The sequence below is a fragment of the Lepidochelys olivacea genome (assembly GCF_965140295.1).
Source record: "Lepidochelys olivacea isolate rLepOli2 genome assembly, chromosome: 10".
NCBI classification, from domain to species: domain Eukaryota; kingdom Metazoa; phylum Chordata; order Testudines; family Cheloniidae; genus Lepidochelys; species Lepidochelys olivacea.
Window position 1 is genome coordinate 38,605,674 of NC_140420.1, and position 24,594 is coordinate 38,630,267.

Sequence of the window (24,594 nt, forward strand, 5' to 3'; positions counted from 1 at the left end):
AGTTGCAGTGGGGGAGGTTTAGATTGGATATTAGGAAAAACTTTTTCACTATGAGGGTGGTGAAACACTGGAATGCGTTACCTAGGGAGGTGGTAGAATCTCCTTCCTTAGAGGTTTTTAAGGTCAGGCTTGACAAAGCCCTGGCTGGGATGATTTAACTGGGAATTGGTCCTGCTTCGGGCAGGGGGTTGGACTAGATGACCTTCTGGGGTCCCTTCCAACCCTGATATTCTATGATTCTATGAAGGTGTATTTATCAGTGACATCGCAGTTCCAGGTCATATATTACCAAGCTGTCATGGCCAAATATGATTTTGTTAATTATGGAAAACAGCGTATTCACTGAACATTTACTGGAGGTGCAAAAAGAGCAGTTTCAGGTCATTGTCAGAGCAGGCCAGTTAGTGGCCAGAACTGCACTGACAGCATTGGACATGGCAGATACAGCAGCCTGCTCGGTCTCCAGAGAAGTGATTATGAGGCAGGCTGCTCAAAGAGGTACAGACTATAGCTGAGGATTTCCTGTACAAAGGGCCCAACTTCTTCGCTGATAAGACTGACACTTCTCTTCACATCCTGAAGGACTCCTGTGCCACGTTATGCTTCCTGGGAATCTATACTGTGGGATAAAAGAGGAGATACTGCTCTCATCCACACCACAGGTCACAACCTTCTCAGTACCCAGTGTCACAGCACAAGAGGCCCAGGGTACAAACATGGAAACAGTCAGCACCCCAATCTTCAACCTCTCAGACCCTCTTTTAAGCACTTTTGATGGGTTGGTCGAGGGCCCAAACAATTATGCCTTGCAACATCAGCTGTTATCTATGCACCTGTCACGTCCCTTTGGAAATCACCTGTCCCATTTTCACAGCAGGTGAGAGAGCATCACTTCCAACAGATGAGCCTTGGAGTATTTTGAAGGGTTATGCCATTCCATTTACATCTCTCCCTCATTCCCACCCTCCTTCCCCATCCCTCTTCAGGGACCCTTCTTACGAGAACCTACTTTGTCAGGAGATAGAACATCTCTTTCACCTAACGGCCATAGAACCAGTCCCAGTGGAAGTCAGAGGCAAGGGGTTTTACTTTCATCATTTCCTGATTCCCCAAGGTGAAGAGAGGTTGGAGGCCCATTCTAGATCTAATGACATTAAACGTGAAGGTTCAGAAGTTCAAGATGGTCATGCTAGCAGCCATTATTCCAGCTCTGAAACAAGGAGACTGGTTTTCAGCCCTCAAAGATGCCTACTTCCACATCTCCATATGTCCATCACACAGGAGATTCCTACAGTTTACCTTTGGGCAAGACCATTATCAGTACAGTGACTCGTCCACGCCCAAGGTATTCTCCAAGGTTCTCTGTCTTAACGGCGCACCTGTGAACATTGGGCATTGTGATCTGCCCATAGCTAGTCAACTACCTCCTCAGGGCCCCCTCATTCAAGAATGCCATACGCACCACTCAGATGACCTTATGCACATTTGCACAACTGGACTTACAGCTCGAAACAAGAAATCAACCCTCACTCCAGTGGAGCGATTTGAGTTTATTGGAGCTGAACTCAACGTAGTGCAAGCAAGAGGATATCTCCCACTGCACAGATTTACCATCCTTGTGAACCTCATAGAGATAGTCTAGGCCAGCCCACAAACATTGGCCAGGACCTGCCTACAGTTACTCAGTCATAAGGCAGCATTCATCTTCGTCATTCCACACGCCTGGTTGTTCATGAGGTGTCTGAAGATGTGGCTCAGGTCTATCTATTCCCTAACAAGGACAGACTAAGCAAACTGCTGTCAATGCCCTCTACTGTAAGACACTCCCTGGACTGGTGGAAAGACTCATCCAACATTTGAGCAGGTATTCAATTCATACAACTGCCACTGATCCTTGGGGGGAGAGATAGCTCAGTGGTTTGAGCATTGGCCTGCTAAACCCAGGGTTGTGAGTTCAATCCTTGAGGGGGCCATTTAGGGATCTGGGGCAAAAATTGGGGATTTGTCCTGCTTTGAGCAGGGGGTTGGACTAGGTGATCTCCTGAGTTCCCTTCCAACCCTGATATTCTATGATTCTATGCTGACCCTAATAATGGATGCCTCCATGATAGGCTGGGGAGCTCATCTACACAACCACAAGGTTCAGGGCAAGTGGTCTCCTACAGAAGCAGCCCTCCATATCAATCTTTTGGAGTTAAGAGCCGTCAGGAATGCTCGTGCACACTTTCTCCCATTTATCAAGAAACACCCACACAAAAGTCATGAAGGACAATATAGCCTGTATGTTTTACATCTATCTCCGTGAGGGCACCAGATCTCCCTCCCTCTGCACAGGAGCACTCCGAGTTAGGCACATTGTGTTGGATGCACCTATTCCAATCTCAGCCATCTACCTACCTGGAATACAGAATGTGACAGCCAACAGAAGTTTTGACAGCCTATCACTACCACGAATAGGAACTGAACTCAGAAGTGCTTCACAACATATTTGCCCTTTGGGGATCCCCGGCTATAAATCTCTTTGCTATGTACTGGAACAAGAAATGTCCTTGCTATTGCTCCAGAGCAAGCCTTAGGAATCAGTCCCTGGGAAATGCACTCATTCTCCCATGGGACAGAGACCTTTTATATGCCTTTTTCCCATTTCTTCTACTGTCCAAGCTCCTGCTGAAGGTATGATGAGATAAAGTGGGAGTTATTCTGATTGCCTCTTCCAGACCATAAGAATGGCCCTACTGGGTCAGACCAATGGTCCAGCTAACCCAGCATCCTGTCTTCCGACAGTGGCCAGTGCCAGGTGCCCCAGAGGGAATGAACAGAACAGGCAATCAAGTGATCCATCCCCGGTCACTCATTCCCAGCGTCTGGCAAACAGAGGCTAGGGACACCATTCTTGCCCATTCTGTCTAATAGCCATTGATGGACCTATCCTCCATGAATTTATCTAGTTCTTTTTTGAACCCTGTTATGGTCTTGGCCTTCACAACATCCTCTGGCAAGGAGTTCCACAGGTTGACTGTGCGTTGTGTGACGAAATACTTCCTTTTGTTTGTTTTTAAACCTGCTGCCTATTAATTCTATTTGGTGACCCTTAGTTCTTGTGTTATGAGAAGTAGCAAACAACACTTCCTTATCTACTTTCTCTACACCAGTCATGATTTTATCCACCTCAATCATATCTCCCCTTAGCGGTCTCTTTTCCAAGCTGAAAAGTCCCAGTCTTATTAATCTCTCCTCATATGGAAGCTGTTCCATACCCCTAATCATTTTTGTTGCCCTTTTCTGAACCTTTTTCAATTCCAATATATCTCTTTTTTGAGAGGGGGCAACCGCATCTGCACACAGTATTCAGGATGTGGGTGAACCATGGATTTATATAGAGGCAACATATTTTCTGTCCTATTATCTATCCCTTTCTTAATTATTCCCAGCATTGTTCCCTTTTTTGACTGCCATTGCACATTGAGTGGATGTTTTCAGAGAACCATCCACAATGACTCCAAGATCTCTTTCTTGAGTGGTAACAGCTAATTTAGACCCCATCATTTTATATGTATAGTTGGGATTATACTTTCCAATGTGCATTACTTTGCATTTATCGACATTAAACTTCATCTGCCATTTTGTTGCCCAGTCACCCAGTTTTGAGAGATCCTTTTGTAGCTCTTCGCAGTCTGCCCGGGTTTTAACTATCTTTAGTAATTTTGTATCATCTGCAAATTTTGCCACCTCACTGTTTACCCCTTTTTCCAGATCGTTTATGAATGTTGAAAAGGACTAGTCCTAGAACAGACCCCTGGGGGACACCAATATTTGCTTCTCTCCAGTCTGAAAACTGACCATTTATACTTGCCCTTTGTTTCCTATCCTTCAACCAGTTACCAATCCATGAGAGCACCTTCCCTCTTGTCCCGTGACAGCTTACTTTGCGTAAAGAACTTTTGTAAGGGACCTTGTGAAAGGCTTTCTGCAAATCTAAGTACACTATATCCACTGGATCCCCTTGGTCCACATGCTTGTTGACCCCCCCCCCCCCCAAAGAATTCTAGTAGATTGGTGAGTCATGATTTCCCTTTACTAAAACCACGTTGACTCTTCCTCAACAAATTATGTTCATCTATATGTCTGACAATATTGTTCTTCATTATAGTTTCAACCAGTTTGCCCGGTACTGAAGTCAGGCTTACAGACCTGTAATTGCCAGGTTCCACCTCTGGAGTCCTTTTTAAAAATTGGCGTCACATTAGCTATCCTCCAGTCATCTGGTACAGAAGCTGATTTAAATGATAGGTTACAGACTACAGTTAGTACTTCGGCGAATTCACATTTGAGTTCCTTCAGAACTCTTGGGTGAATCCCATCTGGTCCTGGTGACTTATTGCTGTTTAATTTATCAATTTGTTCCAAAACCTCCTCTAATGATATCTCAATCTGGGACAATTCCTCAGATCTGTCACCTAAAAAGAATAGCTCAGGTTTGGGAATCTCTGTCACATCCTCAGCCGTGAAGACCGATGCAAAGAATTCATTTAGTTTCTCCGCAATGGCCTTATCCCCCTTTAGTGCTCCTTTAGCACCTCGGTCGTCCAGTAGCCCTACTGGTTGTTTAGCTGGCTTCCTGCTTCTGATGTACTTAAAAGAAGTAAACCAAGACCAAGGCAGGTGTGGTTCCCTTACCTGGCACAGATGGCACTATGTTCTCTGGTTCCTCTTCAGCCCATTCCTCATCTTCTTTCTCAAAATAACAGATCTTTCCTCGCAACTTGCAGATTCTCGCCTCCAGGTTTGGCTCCTTCTTGGTTCCAGGATCTAGAGGTAGAATGCTCTGACAAAGTGAAAAATGTGCTACTACACAGAAAGTAGACCACTCTGCGTACTTACCTGCAGAAATTTAATCTATGCCAAATTTCGTGTCGTTCTAAGCACATAGACCAAACATCTTCCTTCCTCTCTTTCTCCCCCTTCCCCCCGCCCCCCCATTTCAGACTACATTTTAGTCCTCAAAAAGTCAAAGCTCTTTCTCTGTTCCCTTAAGGGTACGTAGATTCCTTAAGGGTTTTGGAAATCTCTTCCTGCATGTGAGGCCACCTGCTCCAACTTGGGATCTTACTTTAATTCTCAGAGCCTTGAGTAGGCTCCCCTTTGAGCCCATGGTGACTTACTCTCTCCTATATCTGTCCATGAAGACAGCATTTTAAATTGCCCTCAGCCAGATGAATAGGAGAAATATGATGCCACACGCACCATTCATTCTTTAAAGTCAAAGTAACAGTGAGGTTACATCCCAAGTTTCTCCCTAAAGTAGCCTCCCCCTTTCATATGAATCAATAAATCCATCTTCCTGTTTTATCCCTTAAACCACATTGTGACAACAGGGATGCTGTGATAGAATCCCTGGGGTATAACCTGAAACTGTGGAACCTCTGTGCCCCCTTAAATCTCCAGCCTGGTCTGTCTCTAAATGCTATGCCCATGACAAGCAGCAAACCCCTCCAGGCGCTGTAATCACTCGGTACAATAGCATGTGGAGACACACCCAGCAAAATTGCATGAATGCTCTCAAAACTACTCATGAATTATACAGCAGCACCAGCAAATCACCCCAGCCTTGCACCCCAGAAATATACAGTCTTACACTGCTCAAGACACTCTTGAACAGTGCAAGCTCATTAATTAGTTCTCCACTCCAACAAAGGGTGGTGGACTTGCAACAACCCTTGTTAACTTGAGCTGAGATTTCCCAAGCACTTCAGCCAAAAACACACTGTTCTAGATAAATTATAAAACAGGTGAAGTGAGTTGTAGCTCACAAAAGCTTATGCTCAGATAAATTGGTTAGTCTCTAAGGTGCCACAAGTACTCCTTTTCTTTTTGCAAACACAAACTAACACGGCTGCTACTCTGAAAACAGATTTAGTAACTATAGAAAAATAGATTTTAAGTAGCAGGCATAGAGATCAAAGTTGGTTACATAAGAAATAAAAATAAAATTTGCAATCTAAATTCTGCAGACTAAGCAAGATTTGAATCAAGAAGTTTTTCCACCCCACTGGATGTTTCAGGCAGTTTTCAGTTCTCACTACACAGGCAGAATTTCCTTCTTAGCCTGGAACCAATTTCCCAGTTCAAAGTCTTTGTATTCCAAATGATCTTCCAGGTGTTGAGATGGGGGAGGAGAGAGGCCAAATGGTGATGTCATCAATCCTCATTTATATTTTCTCTCTAGGTGCTAGAAAGAACCTTGCTGTGACATGGGGTTTAGGTGGCCCCCATTGCATATGTGTCTTCTCTGACTAGTCTCTGGAGAGTGGATTCTTCTTGATGGACCATCAACACATGTCTGGCTGGTCCTAATGTAAATCTGTCTTGTCAGTTGCCCCTTTGTTGCACTGAAAGGCTAGCTGTGGGCGTCTCCCAACCTCACATCCTGTTTCAGTAACAAACCTATAGCAATACTTCATAACTTCACATTAAATGATAGTACATACAATTCAACATGATATTACTGTTCAAGAGATCGAGACTTTTTAAATGATACTTCACAAGGCATTCATTGTACAAAACATATCTTAATCATATCACAGTGGTGAATATGGGGTTCCAGGGTGCTATTTTGAGATTCAGTGTCAGAGGCAATTCTGCATACACTAGATGTTAGAAGAGCACTAGCTTTTTACTTGGACAGGACTAATGACTTCAGGTAGTCTAAGCTCTTCCTTTCATTTGCTGAAAGGTTCCAAAGATTCTGCAATATCGGCTCAAAAATTATCCAAATGGGTCTCTGGTTGAATTAATCACTTATCAGGGGTGCAACCTGTTGCCTCCCTCTGGAGTCTGTACACATTCCAAGAGGTCAATCTCTACCTCTGTCACATTCCTTAAAGATGTCCCTGTCTCCGAAATTTGCAAAGCAGCAACTTGTGCCTCTCCCCACACTTCCGTGATTGCATAGTGTTTCATGAGAGCCTCAGCCTCCCATTCCATCTTTCGGCAGCACCATATTCTCTGCCATAACAGACTCCATTCTGAAACCCAGCCCCCTGGTGGGGATACTGCTGTGAAATCACCTACAGTGGAGCATCCATAGGCAATGTTCCCTCTAATTTTTTCCATCCATGTGTGGAATGATTTTTGTTATGTGCATCAAATTATCGAGGTAATGTGCGGATGTGCGCCACCAGTAGAAACAAAAGAACCTCTCCCTCTCGGTATATATAAATTTTTAAAAGTTACCATAGCGATAATTACTTTAGTCAGGACAGGTTAGGCATTTTAGGACTCACTACTCAAAGAACTCGAGTTGGCGTGAAACCGTTAAGAGGTAAACGGGTGGAGTCCGCGCAGTCTGCCCAGAGGATTCAACCTGGCAGGTTCGGTTGGCTGGCCTGGGACGATGGATCCCCCTCGCCGCCCTCTGCGGGGGTGTTGAGAGGGGACCACCGCTCAGACGGCCCTGGCCCCCATCGGGCTCATTTCCACCTAGGTGGTGCGCTGCATCCAGCTCTGGGTTGGCTGGGAAAGCCTGGCGGGCAGGTGGCTCACTGCTTCACAGCAGGGAGTGTTACAGCCCCCAGGCAGCAGCTCTCGCCGCATCCTGGGGGCGAGGGAGATGACCGCCAGCCAGTGGATGGTGTGAGTCCGGTAGCGGCCCCCGGCGCACCTAGACCGGGTCTTCTTGGAGTCACGTTGCTTGGGAATGCAGCCCAAAGCTGGTGGTAAACTCCATCTAAGGCTGAATACTGGCACGAGACTGATAGTCAACAATTACCATAAGGGAAAGTTGAAAAGAACTTTGAAGAGAGTACTCAAAGAATAAAATTTAATCGGGAGAGAGAAATAAAAATTATGAAATGTATAGACCAGTCAAAAAACTCAAACACTTTGAAAGCATACAATTATAGAGACTATATGTGCATTGCAGGAAGTATCAAGAAGTAACACCAAGAATAATACAAGTATGTGTTGGGAGGTGAGTGTGAAAGACTCGTGTGTGCACACGCGCAAGACAGATATGCATTGCCCCTTTAAGTACGTTCATAGCCTGGCAGGACTCCCCTGTGGACTGCAGATGCCCTGGGGCATCCTTCAGGTAATCAGTATTGCTAATTCTCACACTATATGGTGGTTTCCCTTAAAGTCCCAGTGTGTATACATGGGCACGGGAGGATGATATTCAGGAAGTAGTATGTATGTATATACATACAGCATGTCCTTGAGTTCTGGGAGAAGTGGAATGGCTTCCTCCCATTCTTAGTCGGGGGACTAAAACTTAAAAGTATCCGTACGCCCTAAATGTGGAGTCCTGCCTGACCGCTCCAACATGGAGCTGCGTGCAGATAGAGAAGTCAGGCCATTGCCCCAGCCCCAGGCAACATGAATCCAGGGTGGGAGAATACATTTCCCAGACTGCATTCCTCACTGAAAAGGGCCCTTTTTTTCTTATTCTACAGAGGACCCAGCCCCCTCTCTCCACCAGAGGCAGCTCTGTGGAGGTTACTGTCATTCTAGTGTTTACACATCAATTAACACTATTTACACTATATTCACAATGGAAAAAGATAGAAACTCAGGGATTGCTTTAATTAAAGCGCAGAATTTCAGATGATGACAAAAAGGAGTCTCAATAAAATCCTGAGCGCTACTGTTTCTTTTCAGCCCTATGATTTGCTGCTGTACATTTCCCTTTTAAGTAGATCTGCACTTAAAACAGACACAGCAGCAGCTACCGGCAAGCTCCCTCCATCCCATTCCTGAGCCCTGTCGCGTTCCCTTCCCCACAGCCCAGCTCTGCAGAGATTGGTACAGAGGTCAGGGGAGGGGCACACCCTGACATCAGCACCCCCCTTCCCACCCTACTCTGCATAGCAAGTAGGAGGCTTCGGGGAGCAGCTCCAAGGCAGAGGGCAGGAGCAGCACAGCAGTGGGCGGAGGGACACTTGCAGTGCATAGCACTTGATAGCCTGCTGGGCGGCCGACTGGTCGCACAGCTTAGAGGGAACCTAGCCCATAGGGACACTACTTGAAGAAGAGGAGGAAGTTACTCACCTTGTGCAGCAACAATGGTTCTTTGAGATGTCTCTCTACAGGTGCTCCATAACCTGTTGTCCTCCCCTCTACTTCGGAGTTTTCAATATGGCACTCTGTGGTAGAGAAGGAACTGGGGGCAGTTTGCCTGAGCAGCCCAAGATAGTCATGAGGCAGACTACGTGGAAAGGAGAGTGCATGTGCACACCAAACTGACACTGCTACCTAAAATCTCTGATTAGGGGCGCAAGTATGCCTACAATGGAGCCACCCGTAGGGAGTCACCTGTCAAAGAACCATTGCTATTGCATAAGGTGAGTAGCTTTCTCTTGTACAAGCCTTGTAACAAGGTTCCCGGTCACTGCTAGTGCACCTCCTTATGTCTGGGGAATCGCTTCTAATCTGGGGAAGTAACTCTCAGGGCATTGGATGACCCATTCTGCTCACTCTGCAATAGTCTCTTTTCTGGTAAGTTGGCTCTCCAGGTAGGTCCCCATTTAGACCACCCTTTCCAAGGTGACTAAGTCCAAGAGGACCAAAGTCCAAATGCCTTCTCTGGTCAGTGTTCAACTCCAGCCTGGGGCTCAGTGCCACTATACCAGTGGTGTGAGGGAAATCCAGGCCCACCCACTACAGCCTAGGGACCTTATAACCAGCAGTCCAGGTCTGCTCAGTCCCAATCCCTGCTGCTGTTTCCCTAGGGAGTTTCCTACGCAGCCTCTCTTTGCCTTTTTCTGGATTTACCATGGGTTCCTACTGTACTCCCTGTGGCTACTTCACCCCCTCCTAGCCTCTTGGCAGACTCCTTGCTCCGGGATCTCAGGGCTTACTCTCTCTCCCTGGACTTCTTCCTTTGTCTCTGTTGACTTCCCAGGTTATGACTGCACCCCTCTTTCTCTGCTTCTCCTTTCTGCTTTCAGCCTCCTAGCTTTATGTTGCAATCCCAGCCCTTCCCAGCTGAGCTTCACTCTTAACTAACCCTGGCTCTCCCTCTCACAGGTGACACCAGTTAACCTCTTAGGCCCTTGTTAACCCCCATCACAAAGCCCTAGAGTTTGTTGCAAAGATGTATTTTTTTTAATGTTCCTACCTCTAAACTTTAATCTTTGTAATTTAATAGAAACGCTTATAAGATGCCAACTAGTCTCTTCTTCCTAGCTCTTTCACGTTTCTGTTAATTTATTTTTTCTTCAACTTGTAAGTCTTTAACTTGTAAGCCTTGCAGCAGCTGCAGAGTAGCACCTTACATGTGGAGACAGATACCAAGGTGAAAATATATAACAAGGAGCTACTGTACTGACTTTACAGTCCATTTTTATACCAAAATCAGTGAAAACTTCTCATTTTAATTTAAACAAAGTTGCCATGGAATTTCTAGTTTGCGGCACAAGAGTGTTGGTAAATTGGGGAGGGTTCAGAGAAGAGCCACAAGAATGATTGAAGGATTGGAAAAACATGCCTTTATAGTGATAGACTTAAGGAGGCCAATATATTTAGCTTATCAAAGAGAAGGTTAAAGGGTGATTTGATCAGTCTGTAATTACCTATGTGAGGAACAGAAATTTGATAATAGAGGGCTCTTCCGTCTAGCAGACAAGGGTATAACAAGATCCAGTGGGTTCTCCATCACTGCCAATTTTTAAATCAAGGTTGGATGTTTTTCTACAAAACGTGCTCTAATTCAAATAGGAATTAATTCAGGTATTCCTATAGTCTGTGTTATCAAGGTCAGACTAAATTATCAGAATTGTCCCTTCTGACCTTAAACTATAAATCTGTAAGTGAAGCTGAGACCAATGACCTTGTCCTAGAATGTAGGATCAGTTTGCTGTTCATGGAAAAATTGTGGTCTTGGGTATATTCCCTTCTCAACATGTAAAGGCTTAATTCCTGATTACAGAACATACACATCTATCCTGAGTGGAGAGCTGCTTATTAATCTCTTTAAACTACAAATTGGGCTGCCAGATGTTCTTTTTAGGGGTATCTGTGGCTGATGCTGCAGCTAATCTGCATAATGTAAAATGGTTGTAATCTTTGACAAAGTATATTTAGCGTAAAACACTAGAGGAACGGCAGCTTCAGGACTCCAGAGATTCAGAAGCAAGAGGCAGCCTCTCAGAGGAGAAAGTGATGCTTCATCTCTTCCCAGGAGAGAACTGTACACTCATCCCCCTCCCTGAGGTGGCCAGAGTAGTCCACTCCAAGGCTTTCTGCACAGTGCATTGGCAGGAAACTGGCAAATGCAAACAGAATACAAAGGACTCTCACTTATTGCCTCCTGCCCAAATCCTAGGCATTCAGAGTGGTCAGGGGACAGCCAGAGGGCAGCTAAAGTACCCTCGGGGATCAGAGGGTAAGAGTGGCGGAAGGACAGAGAGCACTATGGAGCAAGGCAGAACCTCTCAGCCCATAGCGGAAGTCTCTGCAAACCCTGAAGATGTCTCCCCAGAGAGTGGCCTGACAGAAGGACCCACTGGTTTCAGCATCACAAACTCTATCGAAAAACCACCTTCTGGACTTCAGGACCCAGGAGGGAGTCTGGAGAAGCCAATCTTCATGGCTTTCTGTGCTGAGGGTGAGGAGGCCCTGGCCAGTGACCAAGCAACCAAGTTACCATCATGCAACACAGCTTGTGTTTGCAGCAAGATCCCTGACCTGGAGGAACTCTCTCTGCTCGATCCATTCCCTCGGTATATGAAGTCCTGTCAGGATCTGATTGTCCCAGAGAAATGTTTTTGCACAGACAAACTGCAAGGGAAAGACCCTGCTCCCTCAGCTGGGAGTGCCTCTCCTGTGGCTCTTCCAGCTGAGAATACAGAGGCAGCTGACCCCTGTTCTGCACAGATAGCAAGAGTTGTGGTAGCATCGCCTGGCAGTGGCCTATCCAGACCTGAAACTCAAGCTACCCACAGCCAGGGACCACAGCCTGATACTTTTAGTAAGGTTTTACAAGATGCAATAGTGGAGGAGACTCAAGAGAAGCTGAGCTCTTCATTTCTGCATCCACCTCAGGGACAACCTTCTGCAAAGCCTCTGAAGGATGACCCAAGCCGACTTGCTCAACAGGTCAGAGAGGAGGGATGGAGTCTACGAAACTCTGAGAGCCTTACGTTGGCTGAAGTTTACCTCATGATGGGCAAGCCAAACAAGCTGCAGCTGGAATATGACTGGCTAGCTATGTTAGGGCCAGAAACCCAGGATTCCAGGGACGAAACATCCGAACCCAGTGCTGTCCCCACATCTTCCACCTTTCACAAGCAAAGACTCCTCAACTGCCTCTTAAAACTCATCTCCACTGAAGTCAACCCCAAACCAGTAAGTAACTAGCATTGATGCCCTATGCGTGACGCTTGATTTTGGAGACAATTGCTTGTTCCTGTTGTTTCCATGGTAAGCCCTATGGAGATCTTAGAGATTTCTATCTGAAAATCATCCCAGGCAGCTTGCAGCAGAGTTAGACTCCTTCCACTATATGCTGCAGCTACCGTTTTTTAATCCCATTTTAACTTTTAACAGTATATTCCATGTGTCTTCAGCTTCAGTAGCTGTTATGATTAAGGCTACAATTTTGTCATGGACATTTTTAGTAAAAATCACAGACAAGTCATGGTCAATTAACAGAAATTTACGGAAGCCATGACCTCTCCCTGACGTTTACTAAAAACGTCCATGACAAAACACGGAGGGAGGAGGATCCAGCACCCTGCCCTGCTGTGGCTGGGAGCTGTGGCCCCTGCCCAGTAGCTGGGAGGGGGCCCCCTGCCTGTGGCAGCTAGGGAGCTGTGGGGGATACCCCCGCTGCCCACGGAGGCTGGGCAGCTGCCGGGGGATTTCCCGCCCGTGGTGGCTGGGGCACCCCAAAAATTCTTGGTCACCGGGGAACTGCCGGGTGATTTCCCCAACTCCCCGCCAATGCTGGCAGGGGTACCTTGAAGCTCCAGACCATCACAGGAGGTGGGGGTACCCTGTAGCTCCCAGCAGCTGTGGGCTGAAGTCATCGAGATCTGTGGAAGTCACAGATTCCGTAACTTCCGCGACCTGCATGACCAAATCATAGCGTTAGTTATGATGAATATTTAACATGGCTGCTGTAGCAGCCAAGTCATGAGATTAGCAGCATGCTAGGCTATTTAGAGTTAATCCATTAGGAGGAACTATAAACCCTTGATTACGGTTGTTAATTTGACTTTTTAAAGTATTGGCATGAAAATTAATTGATTTATCTTGGGTGGCTGAGCCAGCCAGGTCCTCCATTCTTCTGCAGTGGTAAAAAATGATAAATGCTTCTGATTCCAAGGTGATATATAGAACAACTGGTCTAGGAGTGAGCTCTGAAAGTGATTCCCTAGAAGTGGCAGTGTGCGTTTGTATCTTAGTGACTCCAGAATAAATGTGGTGTTTTACACATAAAAAATATTTTTCTGAACTGCAAGCCCAGTGGACCTAATGTGGGACTTGAGTCAGTCTGTGTTCCTTCCTTCCTTCCTTGCACATCATCCACCAATGTTAAAGATTTTACAGGGTAAATTCTGCCCTCTGATGCTCATTCAGCCTGTTTTTAATGGTGTAGCTGATTGGAGCTTAATAAGTGATTCTGTTGATGCATAGGAAGAAATTAGAATATAACAGGTATGACTGAATAAACTTGAGTTAAAGGTGATGTTTGCATAGTTATTTCAAATTAAATTAAACATTCATCATTTGTGCTGGGAAATGTGTAGTTTTTTGATCTTTGCTTGCTGGTGGAGACTTGGTTCTTTTCCTCTTTTTTTCAAACTCTCTTCTGATTCTAACTTCTAAACCTGAGGAGAGTCCCAAGTCTCTCCACCAAGGAGCAGACATGATCCTATCAGCCAAAGCTCATTAGACAGTAGTGTTTTTGCTGATGGCATTTCTGAGCAGCTCCTCCCTGAAAACTGGTTCCTGGTGGAATTGTGGCTTTCGATTTATACTATCACCTTTCATTCTGGTTTGCCTTGTGGTCAGGCATCTTACAGATCTGTACTGATCTCTTCTCCTAGCGGTTGGTGATGGAAAGCCTCACACTGGGAGACATGTGACATCCAGCGAAACCACATTAATTATAAATGTGAGCAGATGTAAAGTAGGAAGAGGAACACTATCTTTATTAATAATAATAATTAATAATAATAAAAAGCCAAGTGAAACTTGAGGCATTAACTTGGAAGTACATTCCTGACCTTTCAGTTTCATTGATGTCTTTATCATGGTAATGAAATGTCCTGGAAAAATTAAGTCCTTTCAGATAATAAAACTTAAAGGGTAAGTGAACTCATTTCTTTATATGGCCAGAGCCAGTTTAGATGACAGTGGCTGTCAGTAAAAAGTAAACATTCTCATATCGATTGTATTGTGATATTGTGGGGAGATGACAGGCATTCTGGGACGAAATGTTTACTTTTTAATTGCAACCATTGTAGATCTGGAAACCCCCTGCAGTTTTATTCTTTTAAACCTGCTGCACCTCAGATGGCTATAGGGAAGGTAAAATATTTCTGCTAGGAGGCACTTGAGTTCCACTGGAGATCAGTTTTGTCAGCTGTGACACATGCCTGATCTTTGCTGCCACATGAAGCATGTGATCAGAGGTCACTCTCTTTTGCTGCAGCGTTTCCAGGTCTGCCCTGAAAATAGCTTCTTAATAATAGCAGGTTAGATGTTGTGAATTTCAGGGGCAGCTGAGCCATCATTGATTCAGACTGTAATTCATCATTGCCGATCTGGATGATCCATGCTGTTGAGGTGAAAGATGAAAATCTGCTGTAACAAAAGATGCATTGATTGACTCTTTTCACAAGACTGTATGTAACCAAACCAGAATGGCTAACTGTGTTGTGATTCTTTCCTTTAAATGAAGATTATCAGCATAAAACAAACTGTAGCAAATTGCATTGCAATCAAGTGTGGGAGGTAATTTTATGCCTGTGGTTACATACAGATTCTTTTAAAAGACAGCCTTTGTTAGAAAACATCATAAACAACTTTTGTAGTGAAATTAATTGTATATGCCTGGAACATTAGCAAAGGGCCTCACCATGTGGCTCTGACTTTAATTGCTATGATATTATCTGAAATAGGAAAAGAAACGGGCAGCATTTCAGAACAGATCACCTTTGATGCCAAGTCAGAATAGCTCATTTTACAATTAAACTTTGTTTCCCACATATCTTTGCAACAAAAGGAAGCAACTGCATGGTTACTGAGTATGTGATAGTTAAGTTGTCAGTTTTGCTACTGAACCTAAAAGCAGACCTTTTTGTAGCTTATAGTCTTTATCTGCCCTCTGTTATGGCTTTTTCTGTTAAGATCTCAAACCGCTAGCACGATGATGAGGCCTATTAAATGCCAACTTGATTCTAACAAAATAATAACGTTTCACATATGTAGGGTGACGAGATGTCCGGTTTTTAAAGGGACAGTCCCATATTTATATATTGCAGGTGTCCTGACTTTTTCTTAAAAATGGGCAAATCGTCCCGTATTTTGTGTCCCTCCTCCCATCAGTAATGGCAGGTCGTACTGCTGGACAGATCCCTGCTTGCCAGCTACCCACCCACCAGCGGTGAGTGGGAGGGTCCAGTGGCAGAGGATAGGCACAAAGCCTTGGAAACAAGCAGGGAGAACTGGAGGTCCTGGTGATGTCAAGGAATTATGACGTGATTGGAATAACAGAGACTTGGTGGGATAACTCACATGACTGGAGTACTGTCATGGATGGTTATAAACTGTTCAGGAAGGACAGGCAGGGCAGAAAAGGTGGGGGAGTAGCACTGTATGTAAGGGAGCAGTATGACTGCTCAGAGCTCCGGTACGAAACTGCAGAAAAACCTGAGTGTCTCTGGATTAAGTTTAGAAGTGTGAGCAACAAGAGTGATGTAGTGGTGGGAGTCTGCTATAGACCACCGGACCAGGGGGATGAGGTGGATGAGGCTTTCTTCTGGCAGCTCGCAGAAGCTACTAGATCGCACGCCCTGGTTCTCATGGGTGAATTTAATTTTCCTGATATCTGCTGGGAGAGCAATACAGCGGTGCATAGACAATCCAGGAAGTTTTTGGAAAGCGTAGGGGACAATTTCCTGGTGCGAGTGCTAGAGGAGCCAACTGGGGGGGAGCTTTTCTTGACCTGCTGCTCACAAACCGGGAAGAATTAGTAGGGGAAGCAAAAGTGGATGGGAATCTGGGAGGCAGTGACCATGAGTATAAAAATATTGCTCGGGCATGTAGGAATGATATCAGGAGGGCCAAATTGCACCTGGAGCTGCAGCTAGCCAGAGATGTCAAGAGTAACAAGAAGGGTTTCTTCAGGTATGTTGGCAACAAGAAGAAAGCCAAGGAATGTGTGGGCCCCTTACTGAATGAGGGAGGCAACCTAGTGACAGAGGATGTGGAAAAAGCTAATGTACTCAATGCTTTTTTTGCCTCTGTTTTCACTAACAAGGTCAGCTCCCAGACTGCTGCGCTGGGCATCACAAAATGGGGAAGAGATGGCCAGCCCTCTGTGGAGATAGAGGTGGTTAGGGACTATTTAGAAAAGCTGGACGTGCACAAGTCCATGGGGCCGGACGAGTTGCATCCGAGAGTGCTGAAGGAATTGGCGGCTGTGATTGCAGAGCCATTGGCCATTATCTTTGAAAACTCGTGGCGAACTGGGGAAGTCCCGGATGACTGGAAAAAGGCTAATGTAGTGCCAATCTTTAAAAAAGGGAAGAAGGAGGATCCTGGGAACTACAGGCCAGTCAGCCTCACCTCAGTCCCTGGAAAAATCATGGAGCAGGTCCTCAAGGAATCAATTCTGAAGCACTTGCATGAGAGGAAAGTGATCAGGAACAGCCAGCATGGATTCACCAAGGGAAGGTCATGCCTGACTAATCTAATCGCCTTTTATGATGAGATTACTGGTTCTGTGGATGAAGGGAAAGCAGTGGATGTATTGTTTCTTGACTTTAGCAAAGCTTTTGACACTGTCTCCCACAGTATTCTTGTCAGCAAGTTAAGGAAGTATGGGCTGGATGAATGCACTATAAGGTGGGTAGAAAGTTGGCTAGATTGTCGGGCTCAACGGGTAGTGATCAATGGCTCCATGTCTAGTTGGCAACCGGTATCAAGTGGAGTGCCCCAAGGGTCGGTCCTGGGGCCAGTTTTGTCCAATATCTTCATAAATGATCTGGAGGATGGTGTGGATTGCACTCTCAGCAAATTTGCAGATGATACTAAACTGGGAGGAGTGGTAGATACGCTGGAGGGGAGGGATAGGATACAGAAGGACCTAGACAAATTGGAGGATTGGGCCAAAAGAAATCTGATGAGGTTCAATAAGGATAAGTGCAGGGTCCTGCACTTAGGACGGAAGAACCCAATGCACCGCTACAGACTAGGGACCGAATGGCTAGGCAGCAGTTCTGCGGAAAAGGACCTAGGGGTGACGGTGGACGAGAAGCTGGATATGAGTCAGCAGTGTGCCCTTGTTGCCAAGAAGGCCAATGGCATTTTGGGATGTATAAGTAGGGGCATAGCGAGCAGATCGAGGGACGTGATCGTTCCCCTCTATTCGACATTGGTGAGGCCTCATGTGGAGTACTGTGTCCAGTTTTGGGCCCCACACTTCAAGAAGGATGTGGATAAATTGGAGAGAGTCCAGCGAAGGGCAACAAAAATGATTAGGGGACTGGAACACATGAGTTATGAGGAGAGGCTGAGGGAGCTGGGATTGTTTAGCCTGCAGAAGAGAAGAATGAGGGGGGATTTGATAGCTGCTTTCAACTACCTGAAAGGGGGTTCCAAAGAGGATGGCTCTAGACTGTTCTCAATGGTAGCAGATGACAGAACGAGGAGTAATGGTCTCAAGTTGCAGTGGGGGAGGTTTAGATTGGATATTAGCAAAAACTTTTTCACTAAGAGGGTGGTGAAACACTGGAATGCGTTACCTAGGGAGGTGGTAGAATCTCCTTCCTTAGAGGTTTTTAAGGTAAGGCTTGACAAAGCCCTGGCTGGGATGATTTAACTGGGAATTGGTCCTGCTTCGAGCAGGGGGTTGGACTAGATGACCTTCTGGGGTCCCTTCCAACCCTGATATTCTATGATTCTATGAGTTGGCTGAGTTCAGGATCCTGACACAGTGAAGAAAGGTAAGCAGCAGGATATGGACCCTGGACTTCAGGAAAGCAGACTTCGACTCCCTCAGGGAACGGATGGGTAGGATCCCCTGGGGGACTAACATGAAGGGGAAAGGAGTCCAGGAGAGCTGGCTGTATTTCAAGGAATCCCTGTTGAGGTTACAGGGACAAACCATCCCAATGTGTTGAAAGAATAGTAAATATGGCAGGCGACCAGCTTGGCTTAACGGTGAAATCCTAGTGGATCTTAAACATTAAAAAAGAAGCTTACAAGAAGTGGAAGGTTGGACATATGACCAGGGAAGAGCATAAAAATATTGCTCGGACATGTAGGAATGAAATCAGGAGGGCCAAATCGCACCTGGAGCTGCAGCTAGCGAGAGATGTTAAGAGTAACAAGAAGGGTTTCTTCAGGTATGTTGGCAACAAGAAGAAAACCAAGGAAAGTATAGGCCCCTTACTGAATGAGGGAGGCAACCTAGTGACAGAGGATGTGGAAAAAGCTAATGTACTCAATGCTTTTTTTGCCTCTGTCTTCACTAACAAGGTCAGCTCCCAGACTGCTGCGCTGGGCATCACAACATGGGGAATAGATGGCCAGCCCTCTGTGGAGAAAGAGGTGGTTAGGGACTATTTAGAACAGCTGGACGTGCACAAGTCCATGGGGCCGGACGAGTTGCATCCGAGAGAGCTAAAGGAATTGGCGGCTGTGATTGCAGAGCTATTGGCCATTATCTTTGAAAACTCGTGGCGAACGGGGGAAGTCCCGGATGACTGGAAAAAGGCTAATGTAGTGCCAATCTTTAAAAAAGGCTGCTTTCAACTACCTGAGAGGTGGTTCCAGAGAGGATGGTTCTAGACTATTCTCAGTGGTAGAAGAGGACAGGACAAGGAGTAATGGTCTCAAGTTGCAGTGGGGGAGGTTTAGATTGGATATTAGGAAAAACTTTTTCACTAGGAGGGTGGTGAAACACTGGAATGCGTTGCCTAGGGAGGTGGTGGAATCTCCTTCCTTAGAGGTTTTTAAGGTCAGGCTTGACAAAGCCCTGGCTGGGATGATTTAACTGGGAATTGGTCCTGCTTTTGAGCAGTGGGTTGGACTAGATGACCTCCTGAGGTCCCTTCCAGCCCTGATATTCTATGATTCTATGATGGGGTGGGTGTGCAAGGCTGGTGGTGGAGCAAAACTGCAGTGCACCTGGCCAGCTGCTCCCCCTGTTGCTCTGTCAGCGCAGCCCACAGCTGCATGCCGACTCTCAGCCACCAGGGCCCCGCCCCCCGTCCTGTTTCCAGCCGGCACTGGCCGCACACTGTGAGCTGCAGTGACTGGTAAGTGCAGGCAGGCACCAGATGGCAGCCAGTTAGGTATCGCCCCTGCTGCCCACCCGGTGGCCCTTTAGCTACTCCCCCTCTCTCTGTCCTCTCCCTCCCCCTCCCCCTCCCCAGTCCCGCTTGTCCTCCATATCATCCCAGGCAGAGTGCGTTCCGTTCCCAGTGCTGTGCGGAGAGCCAGCCCGTGGTCGAAGTGCTCAGATCACCAACAGCCTGGCTGGCAGGTTCCTTCCTTCCCCTGCTGCGTCTGGCTGGGTTGGTGCCCCAGGAAAGTCCAAGACCCTCCAGCCCGGGGTACTGGCCAGGAGGAGCTGAGTCCTGCATGTACCAAAGCCCCACACAGCGCTGACACAGGGAAGCCTCTCTGTTCATCAGCTAAGCTCTGGAGTGGTGGCGGAAAGCAATTTCCAGCCTGTTCGTGCCCTGCCCCTGAAGGCTTCACAGCAGCCCCCCAGGCAGGGGCTTAGCGCCCTCTTCGCCTGTCTCCGCCCTGCCCCGCTCCTCCCCCCCAGTGTCTACCCCCAGGGAGTACAGGGCTTCTCCATCCCCTAGGCACCCTCTTCTGCTGAGACGGGTTTGCAGAAGCCCCTGCAGTCAGGTTCTCTGGGCCCTGGGGCACAATGCCTTAGGGCTTAACCCCTTCCTGCCTGTGCTGTAGCTGGGGGACAGGAGGCAGCTGGGTTATGTTGGTGGCTAGCAGCAGCCTGGAGGTGTTGGCTACCTTTCGACACTTTGCAGGCAGGAAGGGACAAGCTACTTCCAACCACTGGGGAGTGGCAGAAGAGGGAGAAGAGATGAGCTCTGCAAAGAAATGGGCCAAGTCAGTTCCATCCCTTCCCTCCCACACAGTACAGAAAGGCTGCTGCTGGCCACATTCTGGTGTGAACCCTGGCAGAAATCAGGGGTGGGGGGGATGTGACTGCATGCCCCTCCCAGTGTGTTGCCTTGGAAGACATGGCGCCAGGTACCAGGAGAGGTGGGTCCGTCCTGGGGCCCAGCCAGGCATGGAGGGCGGAGAATACTGGGCAGGGAGGGTCAGATTGGTCAGTCACCCCCCGTGTAAGAGAGGTGTACAGGTGTGTGTGAGACTTCTCCCCATGTATTTATGGGGGGGGGGAGGTAGGGGTGTGTGAACCCTAAAGCCTTAAAGATAAGAAGGTAAATAAAAAGAATCCAACTATGTAGTATTTCTTTTTAATGGGCTCAGTCAAGTGATGTTAATTTGAATGTTTTGTACTGCATAGTTCTTCTGATTGATTGGTTGCCGTTGAACTTGCTTGAATGAGTAATTTTACCAGGTGTCCCATATTCAGCATAGGGAAATGCATTAACCAAATGCAGGAACCTACACATATGGTATGGATTAACCAAATACAGGAACATGCTGATCAATCACACTATAAAGTGGATAAGTTCGTAATGGATAAGTTCGTAATGACTTTTAAGTTTCCTAGGAGGGCATTTGTTAAATAATTTATTGTAATATTCTGGCAGCATTTTGAACAATTGTGCTTGGTTTTTCAGACACCTGAGATGAACTCTGTCGCCACATCCCCTATAAAACCTACTCAAGAAGAGCAATCACTGACTCCTCCTGGGAAGGTGATTGCCATCAGCACCAGGAGTCCAGGCTGTGCCCGAAACCAATCTGCTCTTCGCAACAAGACCTTTTCTCCCAATGCTAGTTCCAGCTCCTCAGGTGAGCACCCATGGGAATGACCTCAGTGGATCATACCATTGGTCCACCAAATCACTACCCCAGTGTCCCATCCTTCAGAGGAAACCCTTCCCATAATTAAGGCTAAGATTATGTCATGGAAGTCACAGATTCTGTGACTTTGAGATTTCTGTGACATTTTCATCTTCAGCTGCTGCAGGCATTGGGGGGACCCTGCAGCTCTCAGCCTTTGCGAGCAGTGGGTGCTGGACCCCCCACCCCTCCTTCTATCCCTCTGCAAGGCTTGGGCTCTCACCCTTTTGTCAGCCCCATTTTTGTCAGTATTTTTTAGTAAAAGTCAGGGACAGGTCACAAGCAATAAACAAAAATGCACAGAAGTCTGTGACCTGTCCCTGACTTTTACTAAAAATAACCATGACAAAAATCTTAAACTTACCCATAATGCACCTGGTCAGTTCTGCAATATTATTTCTGTGGCTGGTTGAGAAGGGATGATCATTCATTCTTGACAGTTGATGAAGACACACATCCCTGGTAACTTAGCTAGAGTCACTACAAGTTACTCGTATATAGGTTTATTTTTTTGAATCTTGCAAACTACTCACCTCAATAATGCATTTACATGTGGGAATGCTGTAGGTTAACTTTACGTGACTGTGAAACATTTTCTAGTAAAGGAAGCCACTCACTAGTCAGTCTTCCTGGGGAAGCATCCTTCTGTGAGATAATGATTGATGTTGGATTGTACAGTGTCATAAGGGTGAAGAATGTGGGGATAAGAAGTATGTTGGTTAAGATCAGGTAAAATAGCATTTAAAATGAGACATTCCTGTGTCATTCTACCAAGTTGGAATATTGAATGAGCATGAATTACCTTCTTATCCCACTAGAGGATTGTCGCTTGTCAGCTCCAACTGTGTGGACAGAATTTCAATGTCCTCATTCTCAGTCTAGTTGCTTTTGTCATCACACATTTTATGGCTTGCAGAACAGGCCATGAAGGTGTCAAGGTTACTGGGAATAATCAGCATTTTTATATCATTATTGTAATGCCAGTGCCTTAATGATCAATTTAATTAATGCTGTAAAACACTGTACTTAGGGCTCTGTGTGTTTCTCATTATAGAGTAATACGAAGCAATTTCATCTTAGTTTAAATCTTCCTTGCATTGGTTTGCAGACAAGACTGTATTTTAATTTTCAGGAAAGAGCCCAGTAATTTTATAGGTCTAAGTGTAAAAACCCTTTTTGTTAGTGCAAAGAGAAATGGGGGCAGTGGGGTGGGAAAGGGAAGTCAATCACCAGGGGAAAGGAGAGGTGAGGACATTGGACTATGCCCTGAGGGAGGGGGTGGGCAGTGAGTGTGGGAGGAGCAGATGAAGGGAAACCATCTCTGGGGCAAGGATTCTGAGGGAGTGGGAGCTGAAGAAGGGTTGGGAGTCAGTTTGCCCTCCGAGTAGCAGAGAGCACCCTCACCTCTCCCTGGGTGTAGACTGCAGACAGACTCTTCTGGTCCACAGTCATCTTGACCACTGGTGGTTGCTGCTTCAAGGACAGTTGTGTGTCCATGCTGTGCTGCAAATTCTGCCAGCAGTGCTGATCTCATGGGGGATGAAGGCTGTGCTGCTGGCCAACACAGAGATTGACCTGTCCTCCACTGACATCCTGCTCCCAGATAAGTCTCCTTCAGTTACCACCAGAAGGCATCTCAACAGCTGACTAATGTTACAGTAGTGCCCAAAGACCTTAATCAGTAGGAGTCCCCCGCATTGTGCTAAGCACCATACAAACTATTAAGAAGGCCCAGTTCCTGTCTCACAGATCTCTATAATTATCTTCCTTATAATTGGATATGGCAGACAGGCAAGTAGTATTATTCCCATGTTACAGTAATGGGAACTGAGGCACAGCTTCCAAACACAGAGGTACTTTAAAAATATGCGTGCACACACAAACTCTCTAAATAATAAGGCTCAATTTTCTTCTCAACTTAAAAATGTTGAATTCTCTTAGTGTTTGATTTTAAATATTCTCCTGTGAGAACTGCAGCTCAATCACTGTAGTGTTGTGCTTAAGAGCCTTCTGGAAAGTAACTAGCCTTTAAGCCAGAGGTCTCAAACTCAAATGACCAAGAAGGCCACATGAGGACTTTGGCCCGAGGGCCGCACCACTGACCTCCCTGGCCCCACCCTCACTCTGCCTCTTCCCACCCCTTCCCTGCCCCCATTCCAACCCCTTCCCTGAAATCCCCACTCCAACTCTGCCCCCTCCCTGCCCCCAGGGAGTGCAGGAGGGGTGCAGGGTGCAGCAGGGGGTTGGGGTGCAGGAGGGGTGCGGGGTGCGTCAGGGCTCAGGGCAGGGGTGCAGGGTGGAGCAAGCGGTCAGGGTGCAGGGTGAGGCAGGCGGCTCAAGGCCGGTTGGGGTGCAGGAGGGATGCAGGGTACAGCAGGGGGCTCAGGGCAGGGGTGCAGGGTGCAGCAGGGGGCTTAGGACAGGGCGTTGGGGTGCAGCAGGGGGCTTAAGGCAGGGGGTCAGGGTGCAGGAGGGGTTCCGGGGGGCGGATCCAGCCTGGCATGCACTGTGGGCAGGGCAGGCTGCTTGCCCTGCCCCCATGCTGCTCTGGGAAGCAGCCAGGACCTGTGCGGGGGGGGACAGGGGTTTGTGTGTTGCCCTGGCTGCTTCTCTAGGTACCTCCCCTGAAGCTCCCATTAGCCAGGAACAGGGAACCGTGGCCAAAGGGAGCTTTGGGGGAGGTACCTGGAGGAGCGGCCAGGGCAACACACAGACCCCTGTGCCTCCAGATCCTGGCCGCTTCTCGGTAAATGGCGGAGGTACCACAGGGAACTGGCAGGCCGCAGAAAATAACCCCGCGGGCCCAGTGTTTGAGACCCCTGCTTTAAACCAAAGTGAAAGTGACTTAAAAGTGTCAGTTTCACTCCTGTTTATAGTCACTTTCTAGCCTATTTTTGTTAGTAGTTGGGTAACACCCCTAGAGCCCCACACAGCTGCAGTATAAACTCACCAGGCCTTCTACTAGTAGGATGTTTCCAAAAGTGAAAGGCTCAATTCCAATGTTAAACAGTGTCCCTTAAGTGACTAGCCACAAGATGTCAGAGCATGTTAATATTGGAGCTGAGTGGAGTCTAATATTTATTTAATTTTCTTTCTTTATATAGAAGTTAACTTAGAAATTAGCTGACATGAGCACTGGAGCTATCATCTGCAAAATAAGTTTTCAGGTGCCTAAGTAGCCCCTGGAATCATGGTTAAAGATGCTCCCCTCACCAAGGTCTGAAATGGTGTTCCTGCCAGTGAAAGAGAAAATCTAGTATTCATGCAGCTCTAATTGAGATATTGTATTGTATATCTGTCCCTTAGAAATAAAACAAAACGGTGCCTGCTTCTATGTAGCTTCATGTTCAC

General features: G+C 46.7%; 1 protein-coding gene across 4 annotated transcripts in view; it reads left to right on the forward strand.

Moving 5' to 3' along the window:
* The window catches only part of CRAMP1 (cramped chromatin regulator homolog 1), a 119,169-nt gene that overhangs the window by 51,168 nt on the left and 43,407 nt on the right, over positions 1-24,594 (forward strand). For all 4 annotated transcript variants that reach the window (XM_084641439.1, XM_084641438.1, XM_084641437.1 and 1 more), the window contains exons 10-11: positions 11,080-12,342; positions 21,018-21,192. In XM_084641439.1, coding sequence (XP_084497565.1) covers positions 11,080-12,342; positions 21,018-21,192 — 1,438 coding nt within the window. The remainder of the gene's footprint in view (positions 1-11,079; positions 12,343-21,017; positions 21,193-24,594) is intronic.